The sequence below is a fragment of the Artibeus jamaicensis genome, unplaced genomic scaffold (assembly GCF_021234435.1).
Source record: "Artibeus jamaicensis isolate MK-2021 breed Jamaican fruit bat unplaced genomic scaffold, CSHL_Jam_final scaffold_369, whole genome shotgun sequence".
Classification (NCBI taxonomy): Eukaryota; Metazoa; Chordata; class Mammalia; order Chiroptera; family Phyllostomidae; genus Artibeus; species Artibeus jamaicensis.
Genome location: NW_026522042.1, coordinates 43,057,483 through 43,082,707, shown reverse-complemented (window position 1 = coordinate 43,082,707; position 25,225 = coordinate 43,057,483). Strand labels below are relative to the sequence as shown.

Here is a 25,225-nt window from a genome sequence, read left to right as displayed (position 1 = left end):
TTTTTGACAGCACTATTTTCTGACCTTCAAAATTCTTCAGTGTTTAAACAAACTAGTAAATTCACCAATTTTAAGTTAGCCAGAGGGGACGGTCTATAAACATAAATTGGAAGGTACATTGGAATCTTACAGTTTGGAGGAACACATAACATGTAAATACTTCCAAACACTAGAAAATAAATCGTACACACACAAATCGTTCACGATTAAAGAAGTCTTTGTTTTGCAGTTTCAAAGAGGTACATGGGTGGAAAAAAACACCTATTTGAGTAAATATAACTGGCAGATCAAAATGATAGACTCAGGCTGTTGTTAGGGTAAAAACTCCAAATCATTCTTTGACAATGACAATTAGCTCCTTTATAAAGCAGGTAACTGCTCCTAATGATGCCACGTTCGGAAATGAGACGTCACAGGTAGAAAAGAACTTCGAGAGTATTTCTAGCAGACCCGCACTACCCTACACACTGCGCAGGATATAATAAGCTCAGAGAGTGGTGCAAGCGAGGCGGCTAATCAGCAGACAGCCGAGATAGGCTCACGTGCCTCGGCTCCAGGGTAGTGGTCGGCGCCCCCACCCTTCTAATTTTCAAATGACAGGGGTAAGTGGAGAGGAGGAGCAATGAGATTCCAGGAAGACCTGCACGCAGAAAGGAACTCACGTCACATGGACAGATTTACACACAACAGCTGCAACCGCGGTGGCCTTACTAGTCGGGAGCTGCATGCCCTCGTGGGCGGAGAAAACCAGAGGAGCTCGGGCACTGCTCCAGGTGAAAGGGCAGCCACCCGGCCCTACCTGGACTCACAGCAGAGCTATGCCGAGGTCCCACCCACCGGGGACTTTCCACGCTCTAGGGCGCTTCTGCGACACAGCCTGAAGGGCGGGGGCAGCCAAAAGGCAGGGTGACTTAGGCATCCAGCGCATTGCCTGACTCGAATGTGGTTACCACTCCATTTCCCTGCCTCGACTGTGCAATGAAAGTGAGTCAGAGTAGGTCCTGTAACCGTAACAAAGGGTTGGTGGCCGGAAAGCGAATATGGGTGGAGAGCAGCGCGCAGGGCCCCGGGGGCCAAAGGCGCTTGCGGCCTGTCCCAACCTGCCCCTTCCGGCCTTTTCCGGTTGTCTTAAGAGCCTTTACACCTAGTTCTGCAGAGCCGTCGCCGTTAGGACCATGTTACTTCCGAACATTCTTCTCACCGGTTAGGGCGCGCGCCGTGACACGGAGGGGATGGACAGTGGGTCGGGTCTAGATGCTAGTTCTCTGGAGCCTCGGCGTCCAAACAGGGAACGCCCTTAGTTTAGTTCCAAGTTTGTGGAGGGCGTGGCCTAGCAATTGTCAGGTCCCCAGACCTGCCCTCGTGATCCAGGAAGGGGGGGGGGGGGCGGGGCTGCAGAGCGTCTGTCTGGATCCCGGAGATTGCTCACGAGGTGGTGAGGGGTAAACCTGCCCAGCTCCCCTTTCTGGCAAGCTGACTAATCTCTCTAAACCCGGTTTTTGTTTGGTGGATGTTGACTGTTAATTTTGTTTGGCTGGGTTGTCTTTGGGTTTTAGAGAGGTCACATTAGTAGGTCTGTGACTGATGGATGTTTAGTTTTGAGGCCTTAGTGGGCGGCCTTTCATTTTCCCTTTGTATCTGAGAGTCAGCTTTGGGTAAGAGTTCGGGTGTTTGTGTTGTATGGTGATTACTTTGCTATGTTTGTTTGCTGAGTTAGCATCAGAGACTGTTTTTCTTCCAAGAAGAAAACAAGGCTATTTTCTGAGTACTCCTGGTCGTTTCTCGTACAGACATGTGAAGTTCCCGCGAAGGCCCTTTCGGTTCTTTGGATCCATACTCGGAGGAGCCTGTTACATGTGAGGAGTACTAAAATGCTACATAACGGAGATGATATTTATTGGGGGAAGGGAGCTATAGTTTTTATTGTTTAAAAAAACATAAGCTTGTTGGCCGCGCACAATTTTTATGTGTCTGAGAGCTGCAAATTAATCTCAACAGATTAGTATTTAGCCTTTAAGACGCCTTAAGGGGAAAATTGTACAACATCCAAATTGATTGAGGTAGTCAGTATCTTGGGGTTTTTTTATTTTTTAAATTTCATTTATTGTACGATAGAAGGCATAGTGTCAAAGATTTGTATGGTGCAACATGAGCCGCTATTGTATTGTAAAACAGTTGTATTGAAAACTTGGTGTATTATACAGAAACTTCAGGTGGACGTTATTGTCTTGTATATAGAGATTTGATTTATTCTTGTTATCTTGGGTTGTAATGATTGAATTTTATTCAGTGGCATTAAATTTGAACAGCTGAAAATTATGCATTTGATTATCTTGAAATCCAGTAGATATTAAAAAGGGAAAATGAAGAACTGTGTAGTACCACTGTTCGGTAACAGTGTGCCATGGATGTACAAGGGAATGAATGTCTAGTGTGTGTACATATGTATATATGCATGTTATATATTAGTACATACACATACGCAGAATGCTGTGGCAGGTACATATGTGCACAAACATGCATGCATAGGACTTCAAGAATCTTGTTCATAAGGGAGACTATAGGGACCATTAGAGGAAATGAGATTTGTTTTTCATAAACTTTTCAGTTGTTCAGAAATATTAAGAAGGGCAGGTAGGTGGCCAAATTCTAATAATGATTTCATGAACAATAATTTCTGTTGCTTGTCTTATAGGTACACCAGGGGTCGGAAAAACAACACTAGGCAAAGAACTTGCAGCAAGATCAGAATTGAAATACGTTAATGTGGGTGATTTAGCTCGAGAAGGTAAGGGACATTTTGGTGTTGTTTTTAAAGAGAGAGAGAGAGATAGATAATGGTGTATTAGTACTTATGTGAGAGGGTACAACAAGCAGAGGAAGATTATCATTAAGGAATTTATGCTGTATTGGGGACCTATAATAATAGAAAATAGTCATACCTCAATACTTGTCAACTTCAGAAGTAATCAAACCCTGTACTTATTGCACTTTGATCAGAAAAAATGTTTCCTTACTCGGCGCCTGCTCTGGACTCATTGTACTTGCTAGGACTCGTATGAGTCACGATCCTGACCTGCAAGAGAAAATGTTTTCTTGTTTGGTACTCTCGTCATTTTTGGCATTTTTCACAAGTTCCAGAACAAATTACCGGTAATGATAAGTAGCAAGGTGCCACTGTATTAAATGTCTAAAGTTGTGTCCTAGTTATTTTGACAATTACATTGCCCGCTGATTGGCTAGCAGTTCTTGTGGATAATAATAATTGGGAAGGTTTTCATGAAGAGATTGATTGGACTTAGGAGAGGTAGAATTTGAATATAAGGAAGAGGGAGAATGTTTTGAGATGGGTGAACAGGTAAAGGTTCAGGTGAGGCCAAGTCTGTCTATGGAACTGATTATATTGATCTCACTGCAAAGAAAGAGTATTCTGAACTCAGGTTGTACAACATGATTATCTTATGATAGTTTCTTAGATTAACTTAATAGTTGCATGTCTGCGTGAAATTGCACATATTCTACAATGATACATGTTTTTACTTATTTTACCCTGTTTTCCCCCAGTCTGTATCATTCTCTTAATATGTCTTCACCTTTTTATATTCTATTATGAATGATTTGTACAGGGTAGAAACTCAGGAAATTTAAGTAAAGGGAACTTGAACTATGCCTCATTAAAATTAAAAACATTTAACATTTTAAAAGTTGGAATATTTTTAAAAATATGACGTTTAGAACATTGTTTTAAGTTCCTAGCAGTTGCTACTAAAGTAACTATTTCAGCTTTGATCTAATGTACATGTTTTTTAAAAATAATCTAAAGTCTGATCACCGGATATCATGGAGTCTGGCAAGATGGCTTCCCCCAAGAGCATGCCGAAAGATGCACAGATGATGGCACAAATCCTGAAGGATATGGGGATTACAGAATATGAACCGAGAGTTATAAATCAGATGTTGGAGTTTGCCTTCCGCTATGTGACCACAATTCTAGATGATGCGAAAATTTATTCAAGCCATGCTAAAAAAGCCACTGTTGATGCAGACGATGTGCGATTGGCAATCCAGTGCCGTGCTGACCAGTCTTTCACCTCTCCTCCCCCGAGAGATTTTTTATTAGATATTGCAAGGCAAAGAAATCAAACCCCTTTGCCATTGATCAAACCATATTCGGGCCCTAGATTGCCACCTGACAGATACTGCTTGACTGCTCCAAACTATAGACTTAAGTCTTTACAAAAAAAGGCAGCAACTTCTGCAGGAAGAATAACAGTTCCACGGTTAAGTGTTGGTTCAGTTACTAGCAGACCAAGTACTCCCACACTTGGCACACCAACCCCACAAACCATGTCAGTTTCAACTAAAGTAGGGACTCCAATGTCCCTCACAGGGCAAAGGTTTACGGTACAGATGCCCGCTTCACAGTCCCCAGCTGCTGTGAAAGCATCAATTCCTGCAACATCAGCAGTTCAGAATGTTCTGATTAATCCATCATTAATTGGGTCCAAAAACATTCTTATTACCACCAATATGGTGTCATCACAAAATACTGCCAGTGAATCATCAAATGCATTGAAACGAAAACGTGATGATGATGACGATGATGATGATGATGATGACGACTATGATAATTTGTAATTGAGCTTTGATGCATGTAACATGTATACTTGGTCTTGAATCCACTGTACTAAGATTAAACATGCATGCTGGGCGTTTTCAAGTTGTGTTTTAGAAAACTTAAATAGTATTTAAAGAGTAAATACAGTTACCATAGTTTTTAATTGAGATATATTGTATTTTCTTTAATATAATTCCTAATGCTTTTTCATCAGCCTTTAAGTGTAAGAAATAAAGTTGCTGTTCATCAATTTGATTGTTCTTACTTTGGCAATTACATTTTAGAAGCTATTTTAACCCCCATCACCAACACAAATAATAGTTGTAACAACTTAAGTTGTTGCAGTCTTTACTCATTACCACTAGAGTGTCATCTCTAATGTCTTCAGATGTTTAAATCACAGTGTGATCTCTGGTGTATAAGTCATTTTTAGGGGCCATTCTATCAAACTATTAATGTATAACCATGTTTCCTTTTTGGAGAGAATAGTGGATCCTCATCTGTTTCGATTTATCTTCTTCAACTGCCCAAGTTCTTCCTAGGTCCTCTTTCTCTATCTGTTTGATTATATTTATGAACCCTAATGTGTCTCCCAGTAACTCCCCACTTTAAAAATTTTTTAGCTCTAGCCCGGTAACTAACTTGGTGAGTGTGTCATCCCAATACATGAAGGTTGAGGGTTCAATCCCCAGTCAGGGAACATACAAGAATCAACTAATGAATGAATAAAGTGAACAACAAATTGATGTTTCTCCCTCCCTCCCTTTGTCTCAAATTTAAAAAAAATTTTTTCAGTATCCCTTTTGCAGGCCAGTTCTCTGCATTTTTGCTTGCCACACACACACACACACACACACACACACATATTATTAAGAGAGAAGGGAAGGGAGGGAGAAACAGGGAGAGAAACATCATTGTCTACTTGCCTCTCATGTATCTCCCCCACTGGGGACCTGGCCTGCAACCCAGGCATGGGCCCTGACTGAGAATTGAACTGGCGACCCTTTGGTTCCAAGGCCCACACTCAGTCCACTGAGCTATACTAGCCAGGGCAGCTTGCCATATTCTTGATGTAAGTCACTCCAATGCTTTTATTTTTAATCCAGGTCTGGCATTTAAATTTTAGTTAATGAAACTCAGTTCATTATTTGCTGTTGTACATAGCTAGAAGGTCTTCATTATATACTTATGTGAAATCTGGTTTTCTTTCTTTGCCTGTTGAACTTTACAGTGTCTGGCAAGTGATTTCAGAGTCACAGTAGTCATTTTCAGTCATGTCTGCCAGTTCTCATCTCACCTACTCAGGTTAACATCTAAACTTAATGAAATTGCTATATAATCTACATGAATAGCATTGCGAGGAACAGTAATGCTAGAACCATTGGGTCCTCTCCTATTTGTGTTCACACCATCTGAGCCACTTGTGTGTCCACCTAATGGTGTGTAATCTCAACCATTTTATTGATGACATGAAATTTAATCCTTAGAGGAAAAAGTACGCTTCCTTCATATAATGTCACTTGAAAGATGTCTGGTCTGAATTGACATGGTGTTGGCTGAGGTACTTTGTAAGATTTCTCATAAGGTACCATATTTCTTAATGCTAATTAACTATATCTGAGAATCTCGTTAGACAATATTCTGAGGCATTCAGCTTGGTTTTTTTTTCAAATGGTGATGTAAGGAAATCGTGCAGTCATCTATAAAGTAGTGGTTCTCAGGTCGGGGTGATGATGCCCTTCAGGGGACATTTTTGGTAGTCACAAGTGGGGTTTGGGGGAATTGCTAGTGACATCTGATGTCACAGGGCAGTGATTCTGCTGAACATCCCACAGTTCACACCTTCCACTCCCATAACAGAATCCTCAAGCTCCAAGTGTTAGTGGTAGTTGAGGTTGAGAAGCTCTGCTTTAAATGAGACTTTAAAGAAAAGAAAACTGGCTTTAAATAAATGTCTAAATGGGTGTCTGTAGCCATCCTAATAATCATATCGAATTGCTGTATTACAGTTGGCCCTTGAATAACGGGTTTCAATTGCACGGGTCCCCGCTATACATGGATTTTTTGATTGACATGTGCAGTTCAACTCCATGGTTGGGAATCTGTTTATGTGGAGGGCTGACTAATTGTACATGGATTTTTGAGTTTGTGGGAGGTTAGTCCCCCTAATCCCTCCATTGTTCAAGCACCAAGTGTATTTCTAGAGATCCTTATGTCATTTGGAACCCAGGCAGGAGAAATTAGTTGGGAAGTTAAGGTTAAAACTATCAGGAGTCCTAAACACTGTGTAACTAAGAATGCTTTTATTATCCCTTGTGGGGGAGCTTTGTCTGCAGAGCCCTCTGTCTGCTGCAGATGAGAATAAGTCTACCAAGACATGCTCTGCTTGGCCAGTCTCTCAAAGGAGAAGAGCCAGGAACCTTTTCCTCCATGAGTTTTTATTGGGTTCAGTTTGCACAGGAATACAGGTAAAGCTCATCAATCACTGTCAGGCAGTAAGGATCAAACAATAGGTAACATACAAAGAACTAGGAGAGCTTATTCTGACTCAGGGTCATTAGCTAAAGGACTTTAAACTTTGGGGAAGAAACTCTTTTCATCCTTTGACCCTTATCAGAAAACGGAGGAAAATCTTAGCAAAGCAGGTTTCACAAGATTTTATGCATTCTTTCTTAGGCCTGATCACCCCAGGGGACTTCCTGTTCCTGCCCAGAGCTGCACCACTCTCCCACATTGTTTCAGGCTTATGTCAGGCAGGTGAAGTAAGGCAGCCAAGATTAGGAGACTTGTCTAAGACAGAATGAGACTCGGGCTAGGTCAGAACTGAGGGGTGAGGGTCCATCACCCCTTTTTTCTATGGCTCCCCAAGTCCTTCCCTGAGGGCCCCTTCATGACCATGCCTGTCTTAGGTCATCCCTCCCTTGAGGAATGTCATTGGCTGGCTGACAGGTCATCCAAGGGAAGCCAAGCAGGGTGAAATAAAGGCAGCAGCAGTGGCGCCCTGCCAGAGAGAAGCTTTGTCTCCTTAGTGGCTTGTGATTGCAAGGTCTCTCACTCAGCCTTAGCCACAGGGGATTACAGCTTCTGAAACCAGGCAGGGTGGTTCCCAACAATCCCTCTTCTAGTCTCTCAGATTCCTCCTCACTTGATATCCTTTCCAATATGCAATCATTAAATTACATTTACCAGCATCCTTAATTTTCCTGCCACCATTTTTTTCCGTCTGAAGCCTCAAGGTTCCTAGTCTCTGTGGGTCCAGACAAAGTAATATTATATTGACAGTGGATCCATCTCAAATAGAAGTTGTAAAGCACAGCTGAACCCTCAACACTTGTAATCTTGCTCCGTTTCTAACCTAGCAGTGGGCAAACTGCTGCTGTTTTTACAGGATCCACTAGCTGAAGACTGACGTACAAAGCCTGAAGTATTTGTTGTCTTGCCCTGTCCACAAGTTTGCCATTCTTGCTCTAGTCTCTTTTGTGTCCCATCTTTTTCTTCCACTGCAACCCTGTGAAACGACTCTCCACTTGCTCTGCAACACTGTTCTCTCCCAGTCTTTGCATCTGACCCTCTCCCCCCACCATATACCTCTTTCCCTCATGATTTCACTGCAGACATCTTGTAATTCTCTCTCTAGTAATCTCACTCAGGACTGGCCACTCCCTTTCACTGATGACTCTAAGTTTATAACTAACAGCCCAGTTTCTAGACACCTAATGGTAGCGATAGTACCCAGACATTTCCAAATTAGCATGTTTAAAAGCACATGCTTCAAAGTTATCCCTGACTCTCCTTGCCCTTTCCTGATTCCTATCCCGCACATATACAAACACACTGACACACTGTATGGATCAGTTGGCCTTCAAATCTTGATAGTTTGAAAAATCCTGATAGACTAAAACAACTGGTGTGTTCCTATGGTACCCGTAATCCATTCTCAAGACCATTTGTGCTGAATCTCCTTCAGTGTCTCTTACCTTTCTCCTCTACCCCATCATGTCCTTTAAAAAACAGAGAATGGGACCCTGGCTGAGTAGCTCAGTTGGTCAGAGCATCATCCCAATGTGCCCAGGTTGCAGGTTTGATGTCAGTCAGGGCACATATAAGAACCAACCAATGAATGCACAAATAAGTGGAACAATAAATCAATATTTCTCTTTCACATTAATAAATAAATTTCTTTAAAAATGGGGAGTGGGAATAACATGACCTGCTTTTTACTGATAAAGGCCATACATCCTCCTTAATAAAGTATAGGAGATTAGGAACTTGCCTGTCTACCCTCAGCCTTACCTGCAGCCGCTGTCCAGTATGTCCCCTTCAGTCTGCCCACAGTGCACTACTGTTTCTCATCACGCTAGGAAATTTCCACATCCATGTCTTTATACATGTCATTTCCGTACACGTAGATGCGTTACCTACCTTACAAATAACTCTAGAAAGCCCAACTCAAATGTCACATTTTTGGTGTTAACTTCTCTAAGCAGCATTTACTACTCTTTTCTCTACATAAAAGGCCAAGTATCAAAACACTCTATCCTTCTAAACCAATTAACATCTTGTACTTAGTAAGTTTCTTGGATTGAGGTAAGTATGTTCTCAGAGGGAAGATATCTGGAGATGTCTGAAATATTGGCAATAGTCTCGAAACAGATAACTAGCATCCCAGTATCTTCCAAAAACACCTTTCACATACTGTATACATTCTAGAATGGCAGTTAAAGTAAACATGATTTTACAGCTTGACAAATGACAGCTAGGAAGGTCTTTTAAGGTAAGAACTTAGCCTTTTCAACTCTAGACCCACAATGAGTATTTTTTCCTGGAAGTAATACATCTTTAAGTAGGTTATAAAACTTTGTTTAGAAAACTGAATAATTTTTTAAGCTTTGGTAATTAAAGCAAGCCTTTTCATGTTTGCTAGATGAAGATTGTACATATCGATGACTATAAATTTGATCTCTGGTTGAACCTTCTGAAGTAGTATAAATTTTTCTGTTTTTTGAAATTTAGAATAAAGTTTAGAATCCATTCATGTCTCTCCATTTCCCATGGTACATGTTATAATCATCATTCACCCAAAATTCTGCAGTAGCTTTGATGTGGTATCTGTGCTGCTGGAGATTTGCTTCCTTCCAACTCTTTACAAATCAAAATGATTTTTAATTGAATTTATTGAGGTAACATTGGTTAATAAAATTATATAGGTTTCTTTCTTTAACTTTTTTGCTCTGACTGGTATGACTCAGTGGCTTCAGCACCAGGCTGTGAACCAAAGTGTCGCTGATTCAATTCCCACTCAGGGCACATACCTGGGGTGCAGGCCAGGTCCCCAGAAGGGGGTGCACTAGAGGCAGCCACACATTGACGTTTCTCTCCATTTCGCCCTTCCTCTCTCTCTAGAAAGAAGTAAACAAAATATAAAAAATAATAATTTTGTTTCTATCCTCACTTGAGGACATTTTTTGTCTTGCTAATATTTAATTTTATTTTTTAAAATAAAATAAACATGCCAGAACCCAGGCATGTGCCCTAACTGGGAATTGAGCCAGCAACCCTTTGATTTGCAGGCTGGTGCTTAAACCACTGAGCCACACTAGCCAGGGCTTTTCCCTTGCTTTTAGAGGGAGGGTGAGAAAGAAATATCAGTGCGAGAGAGAAGCATCAATTTGTTGCCTCCTGCACATACCCAGACCTGGAGTCAAATCTACAGTCTAGGTATGTTCTCTGACCGGATGTCAACCCTGCAGCCTTCTGGTTATGGGATGACGCTCCAACCAACTGAGCCATACCAGCTGGAGCAGACTACTCAATATTTATTTCTAGAACTTTATTTCATTATATAGTATTTCATCAAGTTGTTATATCAAAATTTAACTTTCCCTTTTGTTGAACATTTTTAACCATCACAATCTTCTTCTGATCAGAAATTAAATGACAGGGGACTTCTGGCCAAGATAGAGGCATAGATGGAGACACTGTGCCACCTCGCACAACCAAGTTTAAAAACAACAAAGTTTTAATAACAAAAATGCAACCAAAACACAAGAACGTTGAACTGTACAGAAGTCCGACAGCAATGAACCATTCAGCCAGACTGGTAAGCGGGGCAGAGTCAGCGTCCCACGGAGAGCGCAGCAGGAAAAAGTGGCCAGAGTGACCCAGGTGCACGGGCAGTTGTTGGCAGATCCCAGGTGTGGGGTAGCAACGGGCAGACCCAGTGAGTAGCTGACCGAGGTCACAAACTCACACTCAGATAAACCAGGCGAAGTAATGAACAGTGAGACAGACTGTGCAACCCAGGGTCCCAGCACCAGAAATTAAAACCTAAAATCACCAGTTGAAAAACTTTTGGGGGTCGAGATGCTGGGAGAGGCTCCCAGGCTTTCAGAGACTTCATTGGAGAGTCCCAGGGTTCTGGAGGGTACACAATCCCACATACCCTGGAACTAGCACCAGAAGGGCCCAATTTGCTTGCAGAAAGCAGCAGAGAGGACCAAAATCTGAGAGAGAGCGTGGAACATGTGCCATTGCCCCTCTCTGACCCCACCCCCACATACAGTGTCACAACCCAACAACTGGGTCGGTCACCCTGCCCTGGTGAACATCGAAGTCTCTGCCCCTCAGGTTGTGTAACAGGCACAACCTGACCAAAACATTATGGCTCAAGACCAACAGCTCAAAGCTCCAGAGCCAATATTTCTGAGGGACCAGGAGATAGCCACCATATCAAATGCACAGTTCAAAAAACTGGTGATCAGCATGCTCACAGAACTGATTGATTTTAGTCACAAATTAGAGGATTAAATGAAGGCTAAACTAATTGAAATGAAGGGAACTGCACAGGAAACCAAGAGTGATGGAAACGAAACTGGGACTCAATGGAGTGGAGAAGAAGGATGAAAAAAAAATGACCAAACAGAAAAGAATGAAGAAAGAATTCAAAAAAATGAGAAGAGGCTTAGGAACCTCCAGAACATCTTGAAACGTTCCAACATTTGAATTATAGGGGTACCAGAAGGGGAAGAGGAACAGCCACAAGTGGAAAACTTATTTGAATAAATACTAAAGGAGAACTTCCCCAATCTGGTAAAGGAAATAGACTTCTAGGAAATCCAGGAAGCTCAAAGAGTCCCAAAGAAGTTGAACCTAAGAAGGAAGACACCAAGGAACATCATTATTATATTAGTCAAGATTAAAAAGTAGGAGAGAATCCTAGAAGCAGCAAGAGATAAGGGGACAGTCACCTAACAAAGGAGTTCCCATCAGACTGTCAGCTGATTCCTCAAAATAGACCTTACAGGCAAGAAGGGGCTGATAAGAAGTATTCCAAGTCATGAAATCCAAAGACCTACATCCAAGATTGCTGTATCCACCTAAGCTTCCATTTAGAATGGAAAGGCAGATAAAGTGCTTCTCAGATAAGGTCAAGTTCAAGGAGTCCATCATTACCAAGCCCTTATTATATGAAATGTTAAAGGGACTTACCTAAGAAAAAGAAGATAAAAAAGATGAACAGTGAAAGGACAGCAAACTCACAGTTATTAACAACCATGCCTAAAACAAAAGCAAACTGAGAGGACAGCTAGATCAGGAGCAGAACCATAGAAATGAAGATCACCTGGAGGGTTAGCAACAGGGGAGTGGGAGAAGGAGAAGAGGGGGAAGGTACAGAAAATAAGTAGCATAGATGGTAGGTAGAAAATAGACAGGGGGGAGGGCAACAATAGTATGGGAAATATAGAATCTAAAGAACTTGAGACATGTGGTCATAAACTAAAGGAAGGGAATAGGGGGGAGGGGGTGTGCAGGTTGGACGAGGATGAAGGGGGGAAATAGAACAACTTTAATGGCATAATCAATAAAATATATTTAAAAAAATAAATGACAGAGGAAATCTGAATGGGTATATTTTTGTTAAAAATTAAAAAAAAATTACTCCTTAAATATATGTCCAGAGTGTATTTACTATCTGTGTGCATATATAATTACCATAACAGACATATAAAGGCTCACTTTGCACCCCTTTAACAGCTGGGAAAGTACTTTTTTTTATGTATGTTTACTCTTTTCTATCCTGTATGAGTTCTTACTCTTTGTGGTTTTTTAAATATATTTTATTGATTATGCCATTACAGTTGTCCAATCCCCCCCTTCAGCCCCGTCCACCCTAAACACCCTTCCCCCACCATTCCCCCCTTTAGTTTATGTCCATGTGTCACAAGTTCTTTAGATTCTACATTTCTCACATTACTCTTGCCCTCCCCCTATTTTCTCCCCACTGTCTATGCTACTTATTCTGTGTACCTTCTCCCTGCTTCTCCTCCTCTCACTCCCCTGTTGCTAACCCTCCAGGTGATCTTCATTTCTATGGTTCCCCTCCTGATATACCTGTCCTCTTAGTTTGCTTTTGTTTTAGGTGTGGTTGTTAATGAGTTTGCTGTCCTTTCACTGTTCATATTTTTTATCTTCTATTTCTTAGATAAGTCCCCTTAACATTTCATATAATAAGGGCTTGGTGATGAACTCCTTGAACTTGACCTTATCTGAGAAGCACTTTATCTGCCCTTCCATTCTAAATGGAAGCTTAGCTGGATACAGCAATCTTGGGTGTAGGTCTTTGGATTTCATGACTTGGAATGCTTCTTTTCAGCCCCTTCTTGCCTGTAAGGTCTCTTTTGAGAAATCTGCTGACAGTCTGATGGGAACTCCTTTGTTAGGTGACTGTCCCCTTATCTCTTGCTGCTTCTAGGATTCTCTCCTTCATTTTCATCTTGGCTAATGTAATAATGATGTGCGTTCGTATCTTTCTTCTTGGGTACAACTTCTTTGGGATTCTCTGAGCTTCCTGGACTTCCTGGAAGTCTATTTCCTTTTCCAGACTGGGGAAGTTCTCCTTTATTATTTGTTCAGGTAAATTTTCCACTTGTTGCTGTTCCTCTTCCCCTTCTGGTACCCCTATAATTCGAATGTTGTAATGTTTAAAGATGTCCTGGAGGTTCCTAAGCCTCTTCTCATTTTTTTGAATTATTGTTTTTTCATTCTTTTCTATTGGTCATTTTTTTCTTCCTTCTCGTCCACTCCCTCAATCTGAGTCCCAGTTTCCTTCCCATCACTGTTGGTTTCCTATGCATTTCCCTTTATTTTCAATTAGTTTAGCCTTAATTTGTTCCTCTAATTTGTGACTAAAATGAACCAATTCTGTGAGCATCCTTATCACCAGGGTTTTGAACTGTGCATCTGAAAGGTTAGCTATCTCTCGGTCACTCAGAAATATTGGCTGTGGGGCTTTGAGCTGTTCTTGAGCCATAATGTTTTGATCTGTTCACGTCTGTTAGGTATGAGGGGTGGAGACTTAGGTGTTCACCAGGGTGGGGTTACCCAGTTGCTGGGTTGTGACAGTGTACGTGGGGGCGGGATCAGAGAGGTGGCAATGGTGTTTGCTCTGCTCTCTCGGACCTAGGTCCCCTCTGCTGCCTCCTGAAAGTAAATTTGGCCCTTCTGGTGCTGGTTCCTAGGCATGTGGGTTTGTGCACCCTCCAGGAACTTGTAGGTCTCTCCAGCAAACTCTCTGAGAGCTTGAGAGCTTCTCCCAGCACCTTGACCCCAGAAGTGTTTCCAATTGGTGCTTTTAGGCTCTTATTCTCATCACTGAGGCCCTGGCCTGAGTGGTCTGACTGCTCGCTCCTTCACTTGGTTTATCTGCGCACAAATGTGCGACTGTGATCAGCCCGCTGCCTTGCGCCCTCACTGGGTCTGCCTGTTGCCACCCCACACCTGGGATCCACCAACCGCCTGCGTTTCTGTGCTCCTGGGTCAGTCAGGCTGATTTTTCCTGACCAACCCTGCTCCACTGCCGATTCCGCCCCTCTTACCAGTCTTGATGAATGATTCATTGTTGGGCTTCCGTACAGTTAAATTTTCTGTGTTTTGGATGCGTTTTTGTTACTAAAACTTTGTTATCTTTAAACTTGGTTGGGTGAGGAGGCAGTGTTTCCACCTACGCCTCCATCTTGGCCCGGAAGTCCTTACTCTTTCTTAAACTACTTATTTTTATCGTTATTTTTATGCTCTTTTTAGAATCTCCATTTCAGTCCTTTGTCCTACTACAAAATATTTCTCCCAGTCTTATTTTGCTTTATGTTATTTTTCACTGAACACAGGTTTAACATTTTATTTATTTTATTTTTTAAAGATTTTATTTATTTCTTTGTAGAGAAAGGGGAAGAGAGGGAGAAAGAGACAGAGAGAGAATCATAGATCAGTAGGTTGCTTTTTTTTTTTTTTTTTTGGTGCCAAAACCCAGGATCAAATGTCAGTTGCTTCTTTTAAGCATCTCACTGACATGGGCCCTGGCTGGGAATCAAAACTGCAACCTTTTGTTTGTGGGACAATGTGCAACCGGGACACACCAGCTAGGGCTTATTTCTTTTTCTTTTAGTTTTTATTTAGTGATTTCATAGAGAAAGAAACATCAATTTGTTGTTCCATTTATTGATGCATTCATTGGCTGATGCTTGTATGTGCCCTGACTGGAGGCGAACCCTCAGTCTTGTTGTATGGAGTCAGCTCTAACCAACTGAGCTACCCAGCCAGGGCTTATGTTAGATTTAAATCTGCCTTGTTTAGAACTGTCCATCATTCTTTTTTCTTTTTAGGGTTTTATTTACTTATTTCAGACAGAGGGGAAGGGAGGGAGAAAGAGAGGGAGAGAAACATCAATGTGTGGTTGCCTCTCACATTCCCCCTACTGGGGATCTGGCCCACAACCCAGGCATGTACCCTGACTGGGAATCGAACCAGCAACATTTTGGTTCACAGGCCTGCACTCAATCCAGTGAGCCACACCAGCCAGGAGAACTGCCCATCATTCTTGTTTTGCCTTATAAAATAGGACAATTAACCCTTGATTATGGAGATATTGGTAATCTAGAAATAAAGATGCTGTTTGGGAGCATCTTGATACTGACTCTTCTTCCCCACACCCCGTGAAGATGTGACCTCAGTGACAAGAGGGTTCACTGCTGGAACTGAGAACATGTTTTTTTTTGTTTGTTTGTTTGTTTGTTTTTGTTTTTTAAATTTTTTATTGATTATGCTGTTACAGTTGTTCTATTCCCCCCTTCATTCCCTTCCACCCTACCCCCCCATCCCCACCATTACCCCCCCTTTAGTTTATGACCATATGTCTCAAGGTCTTTAGATTCTATATTCCCCATGCTATTCTTGCCCCCCATCTATTTTCTATCTACTGTCTATGCTACTTATTTTCTGTACCTTCTCCCCCCTTCTCCTCCTCCCACTCCCCCATTGCTAACCCTCCTTGAGATCTTCATTTCTATGTTTCCACTCCTGATCTAGCTGTCCTTTTAGTTTGCTTTCGTTTTAGGTATGGTTCTTAATAACTGTGAGTTTGTTGTCCTTTCACTGTTCATGTTTCTTTAACTTCTTTTTCTTAGATAAGTCCCTTTAACATTTCATATAATAAGGGCTTGGTGATGATGAACTCCTTGAATTTGATCTTATCTGAGAAGCACTTTATCTGCCCTTCCATTTTAAATGAAAGTTTTGTTGGATAGAGCAATCTTGGTTGTAGTTCTTTAGATTTCATGACTTGGAATACCTCTTTACAGCCCCTTCTTGCCTGTAAGGTCTCTTTTGAGAAATCAGCTGACAGTCTGATGGGAACTCCTTTGTAGGTGATTGTCCCCTTAGCTCTTGCTGCTTCTAGGATTCTCTCCTTCATTTTAATCTTGGCTAATGTAATTACGATGTGCCTTGGTGTGTTCCTTCTTGGGTCCAACTTCTTTGGGACTCTCTGAGCTTCCTGGATTTCCTGGAAGTCTATTTCCTTTGCCAGATTGGGGAAATTCTCCTTTATTATTTGTTCAAATAAGTTTTCCACTGGTGGCTGTGCCTTTCCCCCTTCTGGTACCCCTATAATTCGGATGTTGGAGCGTTTAAAGATGTCCTGGAGGTTCCTAAGACTCTCCTCATTTCTTTGAATTCTTGCTTCTTGACTCTTTTCTGTTTGGCCATTATTTGCTTTCTTCTGGTCCACTCCATTGATTTGAGTCCCAGTTTCCTTTTCATTGCTATTGGTGTCCTGTGAAATTCCATTCATTTCAATTAGTTTCGCCTTCATATATTTGTCTAATTTGTGGCTATAATCAACCAGTTCTGTGAGGATCCTGATGACCAGTGTTTCAAACTGTGCGTCTGAGAGTTTTGCTATTTCTTCATCGCTTAGATTTATAGGCTCTGGGGCTTTGAGCTCTTCTTGAGCCATTTTTGGTCTGTTTGTGCCCTTTAAGTATGAGGAATGGAGCCTTGGACTCCCAGGTCGCTGGGTAGTGACTCTGTATGTGGGGGCGTGGTCAGAGCAGGAAAATGGCAGCACCCTCTGCTGTTTTGCACCGCTGGGTAGGAGCAGAGCCTTGGGCGGTTCACCAGGGCCGGGCCACTCAGAGTCGCTGGGTTATGATGCTGTATGTGGAGGTGGGGTCAGAGCAGGGAAATGGCAGCCCCCTCCGCTGCCGCTTGCCGCTGGGGACCCGCTGGGTCCAGGTCCAATCGCCTACTCCCTCGCTTGTCTATCCGCGCATGAAAGCGCGACCACAGTCAACCCACAGCCCTGCTCCCCCGCTGTTTCCCCTGAGGTCGCTCCCTCGGTTGCTCACTAGGTCCAACCCTGCGCCTGGGTTCTGCGAGCCTGGGTTCTGCGCGCCTGAGTCCGTCTGACCGACTTTTCCTGTGCAACCCCGCTTCACCAGCTGCTGGTTTCACCCCTTACCGGTCAGACTGAAGAATTTGTAGTTAACAGACTTCCGAAAAGTTCAATTTTCTGTGTTCTGGCTGTGTTTTCTGTTGCTAATATTTAGTTGTCTCTAAACTTGGTTGTGTGAGAAGGCACGGATATCCACCTATGCCTCCATCTTGGCGGAAGTCTCCGAGAACATGTTATTTTTAATAAGTTTCATATCCTTTGCCTAGTAAGTTTGAAACAACCTTCTGTTAATGTGAGAGTGTTTCTATCCATGTGTCACCTTCCCAGAAATCTGTAGGTCACCAACATTAATACTGTTCTCTTCTAGTCACCCACAAATTCAGAAATTAGCTATTATTAATTCTTCAGTTGGTTTCCAGTTTGATAGCTAAAACAGTTTCAGGTATGTGGCCAAGCTTCCCTCTAGACAAAATTCTAATTTATTAGTATTCACTGTATCCATGTGACATCTATTGTGTTAGTGCCCTCCCTTGCCTCTAAAAGAGTCATTGATTTATTTCCATTCCTAAAGCCTAGAATTAATTGACTATTACTGAAAGTTACTTTGAAAGTACTACTTTAACACACCAGTGTGTATCTTTTTCAGGGCAGTTATATGATGGCTATGATGAAGAGTATGATTGTCCCCTTGTAGATGAAGATAGAGTAAGTTCAACTTTTTAAATAAAGTATAAAAATTTTAAAATTCAATAGGGAAGTTGACACTTTTAAAACAATCGTTCATCTTTTTCTTCCCTCCACCTTTCTTATAGGTAGTGGGTGAGTTAGAAAACCAAGTGAGTGAAGGTGGAATTATTGTTGATTACCATGGTTGTACCTTCTTCCCTGAACACTGGTTTCATAGAGTTTTTGTGCTGCAAACACATAACAGTATATTGTACAAAAGACTTGAAGCAAGGTAAGAAAGGAAATACATTGAATTCTTAAAGTATCATATGAACTTGTTTTCAGATTCAGAAATTGACCATTGTGACTACTTTATTTGGCCTCTACTTAAGAACCAAATTTGCATGGTACTGACATCCTGAATCTAAAAGAAGATGCATTTTTTATAACACAGGCATTTGTGTAATGGTGTAAATAAATATCTCAACTGAGAGTTTAAGTAAAATATACTGTAGAGCAACCCTATTTAATATGCTTTTTCCTTAAAGTAAAACCTTACTAGGAAAACAGCCAAACCAATAATAGTCTTTGGCTATTAGGTTTTGCTATTGAGTGAACATTACCCAAATTATGCTTATAAGAGGAATGGGAGAGCTTATGAAAAACTAACAAGATAAATCGACATTTCACACTCTTTGAAATATACTTCAGTTAGTGCCTCTAAGAGAGTGTGCCACTCCAGAATAACAAAAAAAGATACATTTTTGAGGAAACATTTTCCCATTGCCTTTTAATTCAAGCTGTGGGAAGATGGGAGTGCTAAGAGGAATTTAGAGGGCAGTCTCAGGAAAGAAAACTCCAGAAATTTGCCTAAGGTCAGATTCAGAATTTGTGGTTCTCACCAAAGCAGCTCTGAATAACTATCACTGCATGGGACACTTGCACAGAGGACTACAGTGACAGACATATAGGGAAAGCTAGGTTGGAACAAGACCTGAAACTTTCATCATTTTTCTCTAGGCAGTGAAAAGCCATTAAGTGTATTTGAGCAGAGAAGTAATAAAGAACCATATAACTCATAGGCTTTTCTCCCCAAACAAGACAATTTTTTAAAATTCTATTAAAAAAATTTTTTTTTGTTTTTTAAAGATTTTATTTATTTTACTTTTAGACAGAGGGGAAAGGAGAGAAACATCAATGTGTGGTTGCCTCTCACACGTGCCCTTAATGGGGACCTGGCCTGCCACCAAGGCATGTGCCCTAGACTGGGCATCGAACCGGTGACCCTTTGGTTCACAGGCCCATCAGTGCTCAATCTACTGAGTGACACCGGCCAGGAGAAAGAAAAATGACTGTTTCTTGTAAACAGCCAAAGACTTAAGGTTTGAAAAAATGAGAGGTAGACTTTTTTATCTGAAGCCGTTGAAAAGGTTATAATAAAGTACTTTAAAAAAAAACAGCTCTGTTATGATAAATTCACATACCATACAACTCACTTATCTGAAGTTTATAATTCAGTGATTTTCAGAGCTGTGCATCCATCACTACTGCTAGTTGTCGAAAATGTTCATCACTCCCTCACCCCCACAAAGAAAATCCATACCCATTAGCAGTCACTCTCCATTTTCTGTCACTCTCCCAGCCCTAGGCAACCAGTAATTTACTTTACTTTCTATCTCTATAAATTTGCCTATTCTGGACATTTCTTATAAATTAAATCATACTATATGTAGCCTTTTGTATCTGACTTTTTTGACTTGGTGTGATGTTTTCAAAGTTAATACGGGTTCTCAGCATGCACCAGTACGTCACTTCATTCGTTTTTTATTGCCAATAAAATTTCATTGCATAGACTGTATGTTATTTATATGTGATTTGCAGATATTTTCTCCCATTCTGTAGGTTGTCTTTTCATAAAATTAATCAATCACCTTTTAAGTAGTTTCATTCAATTTTGATTTTTTTATCCTCACCCGAGGATATGTTTATTGATTTGACAAATCAATTTGTTGTTCCATTTCTTTATGCATTCACTGATTGCTTCTTCTCTGTGCCCTGACTCAAGATTGAACCTGTAATCTTGGTATATTGGGACAACACTGTAAGTCAACTGAGCTATCCAACCAGGGCAGAATTTTTAAATATTTTTCACTAGCTAATTGGTTGGCTAATTTACATATCTGCCTAATGATTACTTAAGTTTCTTTTTTTCAGTGTCTTTGGAATTGGTAGAGATACATGTATACATGAGTGATCAATACCCAGTTAGTGTATATTATTTCAATCATATGCATTTCATTTTATCATATGCCGTCTACATGTTTTATCTGTTTATATCATAACTGCTCTAATTCTTTTTAAAATCTAGGACCATAACTATAGACTTCTTATTTTATCTCATAGCTCAGAATCTGGCTTGAGATAGGTAGATATGTTTACTAACTGAGTGCCTGACAAAATGTCAGGAGGAAAAATTTCAGACAAACCTAAACATTGATCTTTGGTTTAATCCTCTTGTCAAGCCCTCATTCATAGGTGCTAGTCTATTTCTACAGGTAAAGAGAACACAAGAAGTATTTTTGCCTGATTTTTTGTGTATTCCACAGTCTCCAGTTTCTGCCATGTTCCCTAAAACTCCAATTTGTTTGCTTATCTTCTCTCTGCCTTCTAGGGGTTACGATGAGAAGAAACTGACAAATAATACTCACTGTGAAATATTTCAGATTCCTTATGAACAAGCATTAGCATCCTACAAGGTGGAAATAGTGCACCAGCTGCGCAACGATGAGCCAGAAGATCTAGAGCATAATATCAATGAGATATTGAAGTGGGTTGAGCAATGGATCAAAGATCAGAGCTCTTGACATGCAAGTCTGGCCACTTTAGAATCACTCATAATATTTCTCTGCCCACATCATATAAATTGTCCAGTCATCAGTAAAACTTATTAAAATTGTGCTGCAGAACTAGCAGAGTAGTATAAAGCTTTATGTTTGGGTTTCTTTTTTCTATGAGAAAGCTAAACAATCTCAAGTATAATGAATATGATGATAAAGACAATAAAAACTGTCATCATTTAATGCCTCAGTTGCTAAAGAATAAATAAATCTGAACAAATCTGTGTATGGATATCTTTTAAGTTTGTTACTGAAGAAAATGAACATGATCTCTTAGAACTGAAACCTCAAGAAATAACATCAGAGTTTCCATTTTCTCTAAAAAAGGGTGCTGAGCATGGTAATACACTCTGTATAAAATTCAAAATGTACAAAAGGTTATACTGGAAAGGTAAGTATCCCTTCTAGGCCACCCCTGTTCTTCAGCTACTGCAATTCCCTCCCTTTAGGAAATACTGTTTCCTATATTTCTTTTCAGGTATTTTATAGTGTGTGTGTGTTACATATTTTCTTAAGCCTAGCTAGCATACCATGTATACTATTCTGTATCTTTTCACTTAACATATTTGGAGATTTTACCATCTTAGAATCTATACACCTCCCTGTCTCTTTAAAAAAATTAAGACATAGTTCACATAACACTGACCATTTTAATGTGGACAGCCCATTGGTTTTTATCATATTCAAAATGATGTTATATTCAAAATTATTTTTGACTTGTAAAGCTATTGAATGTTTCTCATACTAAATGAGATAATACACGCCTGGCTTTACAGTTATAAATATATTAATCTTCTTTGATAGCTTTCAATCCCTAAGCATCTAATAAGCACATAGCATTGATCTTATTCTATTAGGAGAAATTTTAGAGCCTTGGTTCTATCTAGTTTTCCACATGTCTAGGTATGTTTGCTTTTGAAAAGCAGCTGATTAAGAGAAATGTGGGTTGGATCTGGAGAAGATGAAGACTGAAAGAAACTGGCTACTGACAGGAAAGGGTTTATTTATTTATTTCCAATCCAGAGTAATCTGAATCCAACCAAGTTTTGTTAATTATATATTTTTTATTGATTATGCTATTAGCTGTCCTGGTTTTTCCCCCCATTTGTCGCCCTCCACCCAGTGCCCCTACTCCCTCAGGTGAGACCTTCACCATTTTTCCTCTTTATGGGTCATGTGTGGAAGTTCTTTGGCTACTCCATTTCCTATACTGTCTTTCACATCCCCATGGCTATTGAGTAACTACCTATTTGTACTTCTTAATCCCCTCTCCTCTTTACCCATTCTCCCCCTCCTCCTTCCCATTTGGCAACCATCTGGTAACCAACTTCTTTTTTCTTGGTACTTTAAGAATCTCTCTTTAACTTTTGGCCTGTTAATTATGATGTGCCTTGTAGTGGGCCTCTTTACATCCATCATACTTGGGGACTTTATTGCTTCCTGGACTTGTATGTCTATTTTCCTCACCAAATTAGGGAATGTTTCTCACTATTTTTTAAAGATAGATTTCAATTTCTTGCACTTTCTCTTCTCTGGCACCCCTGTGAAGTGAATGTTCGAATTCCTGAAGTTCTTCCACAGACTTTATACTAGTATTCCTCATTTTTCTGGATTCTGTTTTTCTTCTTGTTCTGTGTGGTTGTTTTTTGCTTCCTTATATTCCAGATCATTGAATTGATTCTCAGCTTCATCCACTGTACTGTTGTTTTCCTGTAAATTGTTCTTTACTTCAATTAGTGTATCCTTCATTTCTGACTGGGTCTTAGATATGCTGAGGTCCTCCCTAAGTTCCTCGAGCATCCTTATAACCAGTGTTTTGAACTCTGTATCTGATAGATTACTTACCTCCATTTCATTTAGCTGTTTTTCTAAAAGTTTTGATCTGTTCTTTCATTTGAGCCATGTTTCTCTGTCTCCTCATCTTGGCCACCTCCCTGTGTTTGTTACTGTGAATTAGGTAGAGCTGCTTTGACTCCATGTCTTGGTAGTGTGGCCTAACGTAGTAGGTGTCCTGTAGGGCCCAGTGGCACAGCCTTCCCTACCACCCACGCTTGGTACTCCAGGTGTGCCCTTCATGTGGGCTGAGTATACCCTCCTCTTGTACTTGAGCCTTTCGTTTTGTTGGCAGATCCATGGGAAGGATTTTCCCAGGCCAGTGAGCTGCAGGCACTGGCTGTGACCACTGACCACCAACCTCAGCCCTCCATGGAGGGTTAGCTGTGCAGGGGGTAGGGCAGTGGTCCTTCACCATGGTCTGTAGTTGTTCACTGGGTGCACCTGGCCCTGGGGTTTCCCAGGTGGTGCAGGCCAAGGTCAGCCCCCACCTGTGTTTTGCCTGGGGCACCCTGCCCAAGCCATAAAGCAATCTGAGATGGCTGCTGTTTGTGCTGGGCTTAGAGATTTCCATAGCCAAGTTTTTTGATCACTACAAAATCCCTTCAGTTATTTCATAGATGTTGGTGTGCACAAAACAGAGGTTACATACTAAACCTGACAAGCTCAGGGGAGACCGAGCTGTGGGCCTTACAAACTCAGAGACAAAGTAACCACATAGGATGGTCTGAACATAAAAATTCATAACTAAAGGCAAGTCATGATGGGTAGTCAGGTCCTAGGTCTGTAGCTTCCTTGGCAAATGTCAATCTTAAGTGAGGCTGTCTATTGTCTTTTTCTTCTAACATAACATTTTTGGAATGTCAGAGTAATCTCCTGTCCCAGACCCCTCAGGGCACAACAGCTGCACCAGAGCAGAGACCTCAGAACCCCTCACTGTTATCTTGTTCCCCAAATACCATTCTGGGGTGTAAATGTTAATTATTAAGTATCCTGTACCTAATGGGGACTCGAATGTTGAAAATATTTAGTTTCAGGTAACAGCTAGTAAGCTTGCTAATCCATATGTAAAAAGCTATTGTTCCAGCAACTGAAGGTTTGACCCACCTTAATTCCAGGAGACCATAAGCAGCTCCACCTTTGTGCCTGCCACAGGAGGACTGTGGGCAATCAAGATGGCATCTGAGCCACTGTCCTCCATTCCAGGGTGAGACACCCCCGAATACAGAAAAAGACCACTGCCCAGGGTACAGATTAAAGAATGCTGCACCTTTTTATCTAATTAACTTTTCCCCTGAATTCCAAACCCCTTACCCACACTCTTCTTCCTTCTCAAAAGGGTTGGTTGAAAATGGAATGTAAAGTGGTCTGTTAGGGTACAAACCCACTGTCTTCTCAGATCACAAATAAAGCTCCTGTAAAGATTCAATCCCTGTCTCTGCTTATCGGGTCTGGTAGGTGACAGACAGCACCAATGCCGGCTTTTCCAGTTTCATACCCACCTATGTAAAAGAATCATGTATTCTTCTATTTTGTTTTTCTATCCAAGCCCAGAAATTTCCCAGATTTTCTTTCTCCTACCCCCTTACTCTACCACCAATGGACTTCATGTAACCCTCCTTACTCTCCTCCTTTAATTCTAATGTATAAACTAAGCTGCAAAATCTGCCATTCCCTGGAGAATTTTCTCAGTCCCTTGAGATTTTGCTTCTGGACAATTGTAATCAGTTTGCCTCAAACTCATAAAAATTCTGAATAGGTTTGGACATTTTTTACATCGCCATTGGGTATTCGGAAATACCAAAATCATTTCACCAAGGTAATAAATCTGATGGCCTAAGGAGTTTTGATGAGGTTTGAGAAGGCAGGGTCCATTTCAAGAAACCCACAGGAAAAGATGGCTCAGAGAAGCACTTGCTAGGCACTCCAGGCCCGCCACCCGCTCTGTTCCTTCCCAGTGCCAGGCTTTGGCCCCAGGGCTGCAATGCTCTCGCCGCACCCTAGGGCTGAGCCTGCATTTCAAGGTCTGCCTCCACCCTTTTTCCCTTATGCGACTTGTAGAAACAACGTTTTGAACAGTCTAATGCTACCTTTACTGATGCACACACGGTCCTGTTCTGTGCATTCCGGTGCCCTCAGCGGGGAATGCGCGGGGCTTTGGAGCTGGACAGAGCTCACCGCCTGTGGCACTCTCCGAAGAGCACAGCTCATACTCACGGGGTCCAAACAGGCGGCTCCTTCCGGCTCTGGACTGCGCTGCGCCGTAGCGCCTGGATGACGCAGCCGTGGCGCTGGCGACCTGACGCACAGGCGCCGGGTGAGCGCGTCAACGGGGGCGTGAGGGCAGCGGGGTCGCGGTCGTCCCACGGGAATCGTGATTCCCTGACCCTTGCTCCCGAAAGGGCTGGGGGGGTGGGGGTGGGCAGAGCCCGCAGGTGGAACCGCGAGTTGGGGGTGGGGAGGGGATGTTCGAGGCAGCGCAGA

At 41.5% G+C, this 25,225-nt stretch overlaps 3 protein-coding genes across 5 annotated transcripts in view; 2 read left to right on the top strand and 1 right to left on the bottom strand.

The window, feature by feature from the left end:
- The window catches only part of LOC119044353 (cell cycle checkpoint protein RAD17-like), a 54,171-nt gene extending 29,181 nt beyond the window's left edge, over positions 1-24,990 (bottom strand). Inside the window, 1 exon segment of the mRNA XM_053657238.1 lies at positions 24,832-24,990. Within this exon segment, the coding sequence (XP_053513213.1) occupies positions 24,832-24,952 (121 nt within the window). The 5' untranslated portion in view covers positions 24,953-24,990.
- LOC119047537 (adenylate kinase isoenzyme 6-like) lies at positions 1,115-21,119 on the top strand. 3 transcript variants are annotated; one of them, XM_053657252.1, is made up of 5 exons: positions 1,115-1,203; positions 2,696-2,788; positions 17,992-18,050; positions 18,158-18,303; positions 20,683-21,056. In XM_053657252.1, the coding sequence occupies exons 1-5, from the start codon at positions 1,176-1,178 to the stop codon at positions 20,873-20,875; spliced, it is 519 nt and encodes a 172-aa protein (XP_053513227.1). In that variant the 5' UTR covers positions 1,115-1,175; the 3' UTR covers positions 20,876-21,056. The 3 variants fall into 3 exon arrangements, with proteins under 3 accessions (XP_053513227.1, XP_053513226.1, XP_053513225.1); XM_053657251.1 differs by lacking the exon at positions 1,115-1,203 and adding an exon at positions 1,254-1,432 and having other exon boundaries at positions 20,683-21,119; XM_053657250.1 differs by lacking the exon at positions 1,115-1,203 and adding an exon at positions 1,254-1,435 and having other exon boundaries at positions 20,683-21,119.
- On the top strand, positions 2,699-4,769 carry LOC119042676 (transcription initiation factor TFIID subunit 9). Its single transcript, XM_053657248.1, has 2 exons — positions 2,699-2,788; positions 3,824-4,769. The coding sequence occupies exon 2, from the start codon at positions 3,841-3,843 to the stop codon at positions 4,636-4,638; it is 798 nt and encodes a 265-aa protein (XP_053513223.1). The 5' UTR covers positions 2,699-2,788; positions 3,824-3,840; the 3' UTR covers positions 4,639-4,769.
- Positions 24,991-25,225: the final 235 nt, after the last annotated feature.

Bases quoted from the DNA above. Each gene is read 5' to 3' on its own strand.
- LOC119047537 (XM_053657250.1), top strand. From the start codon at position 1,255: ATGCTAGTTCTCTGGAGCCTCGGCGTCCAAACAGGGAACGCCCTTAGT. The intron at 1,436-2,695 runs GTGAGGGGTAAA...CTTGTCTTATAG, and splicing joins CGGAGATTGCTCACGAGGTG to GTACACCAGGGGTCGGAAAA. The intron at 18,051-18,157 runs GTAAGTTCAACT...CCTTTCTTATAG, and splicing joins CCCTTGTAGATGAAGATAGA to GTAGTGGGTGAGTTAGAAAA.
- LOC119042676 (XM_053657248.1), top strand. From the start codon at position 3,841: ATGGAGTCTGGCAAGATGGCTTCCCCCAAGAGCATGCCGAAAGATGCA.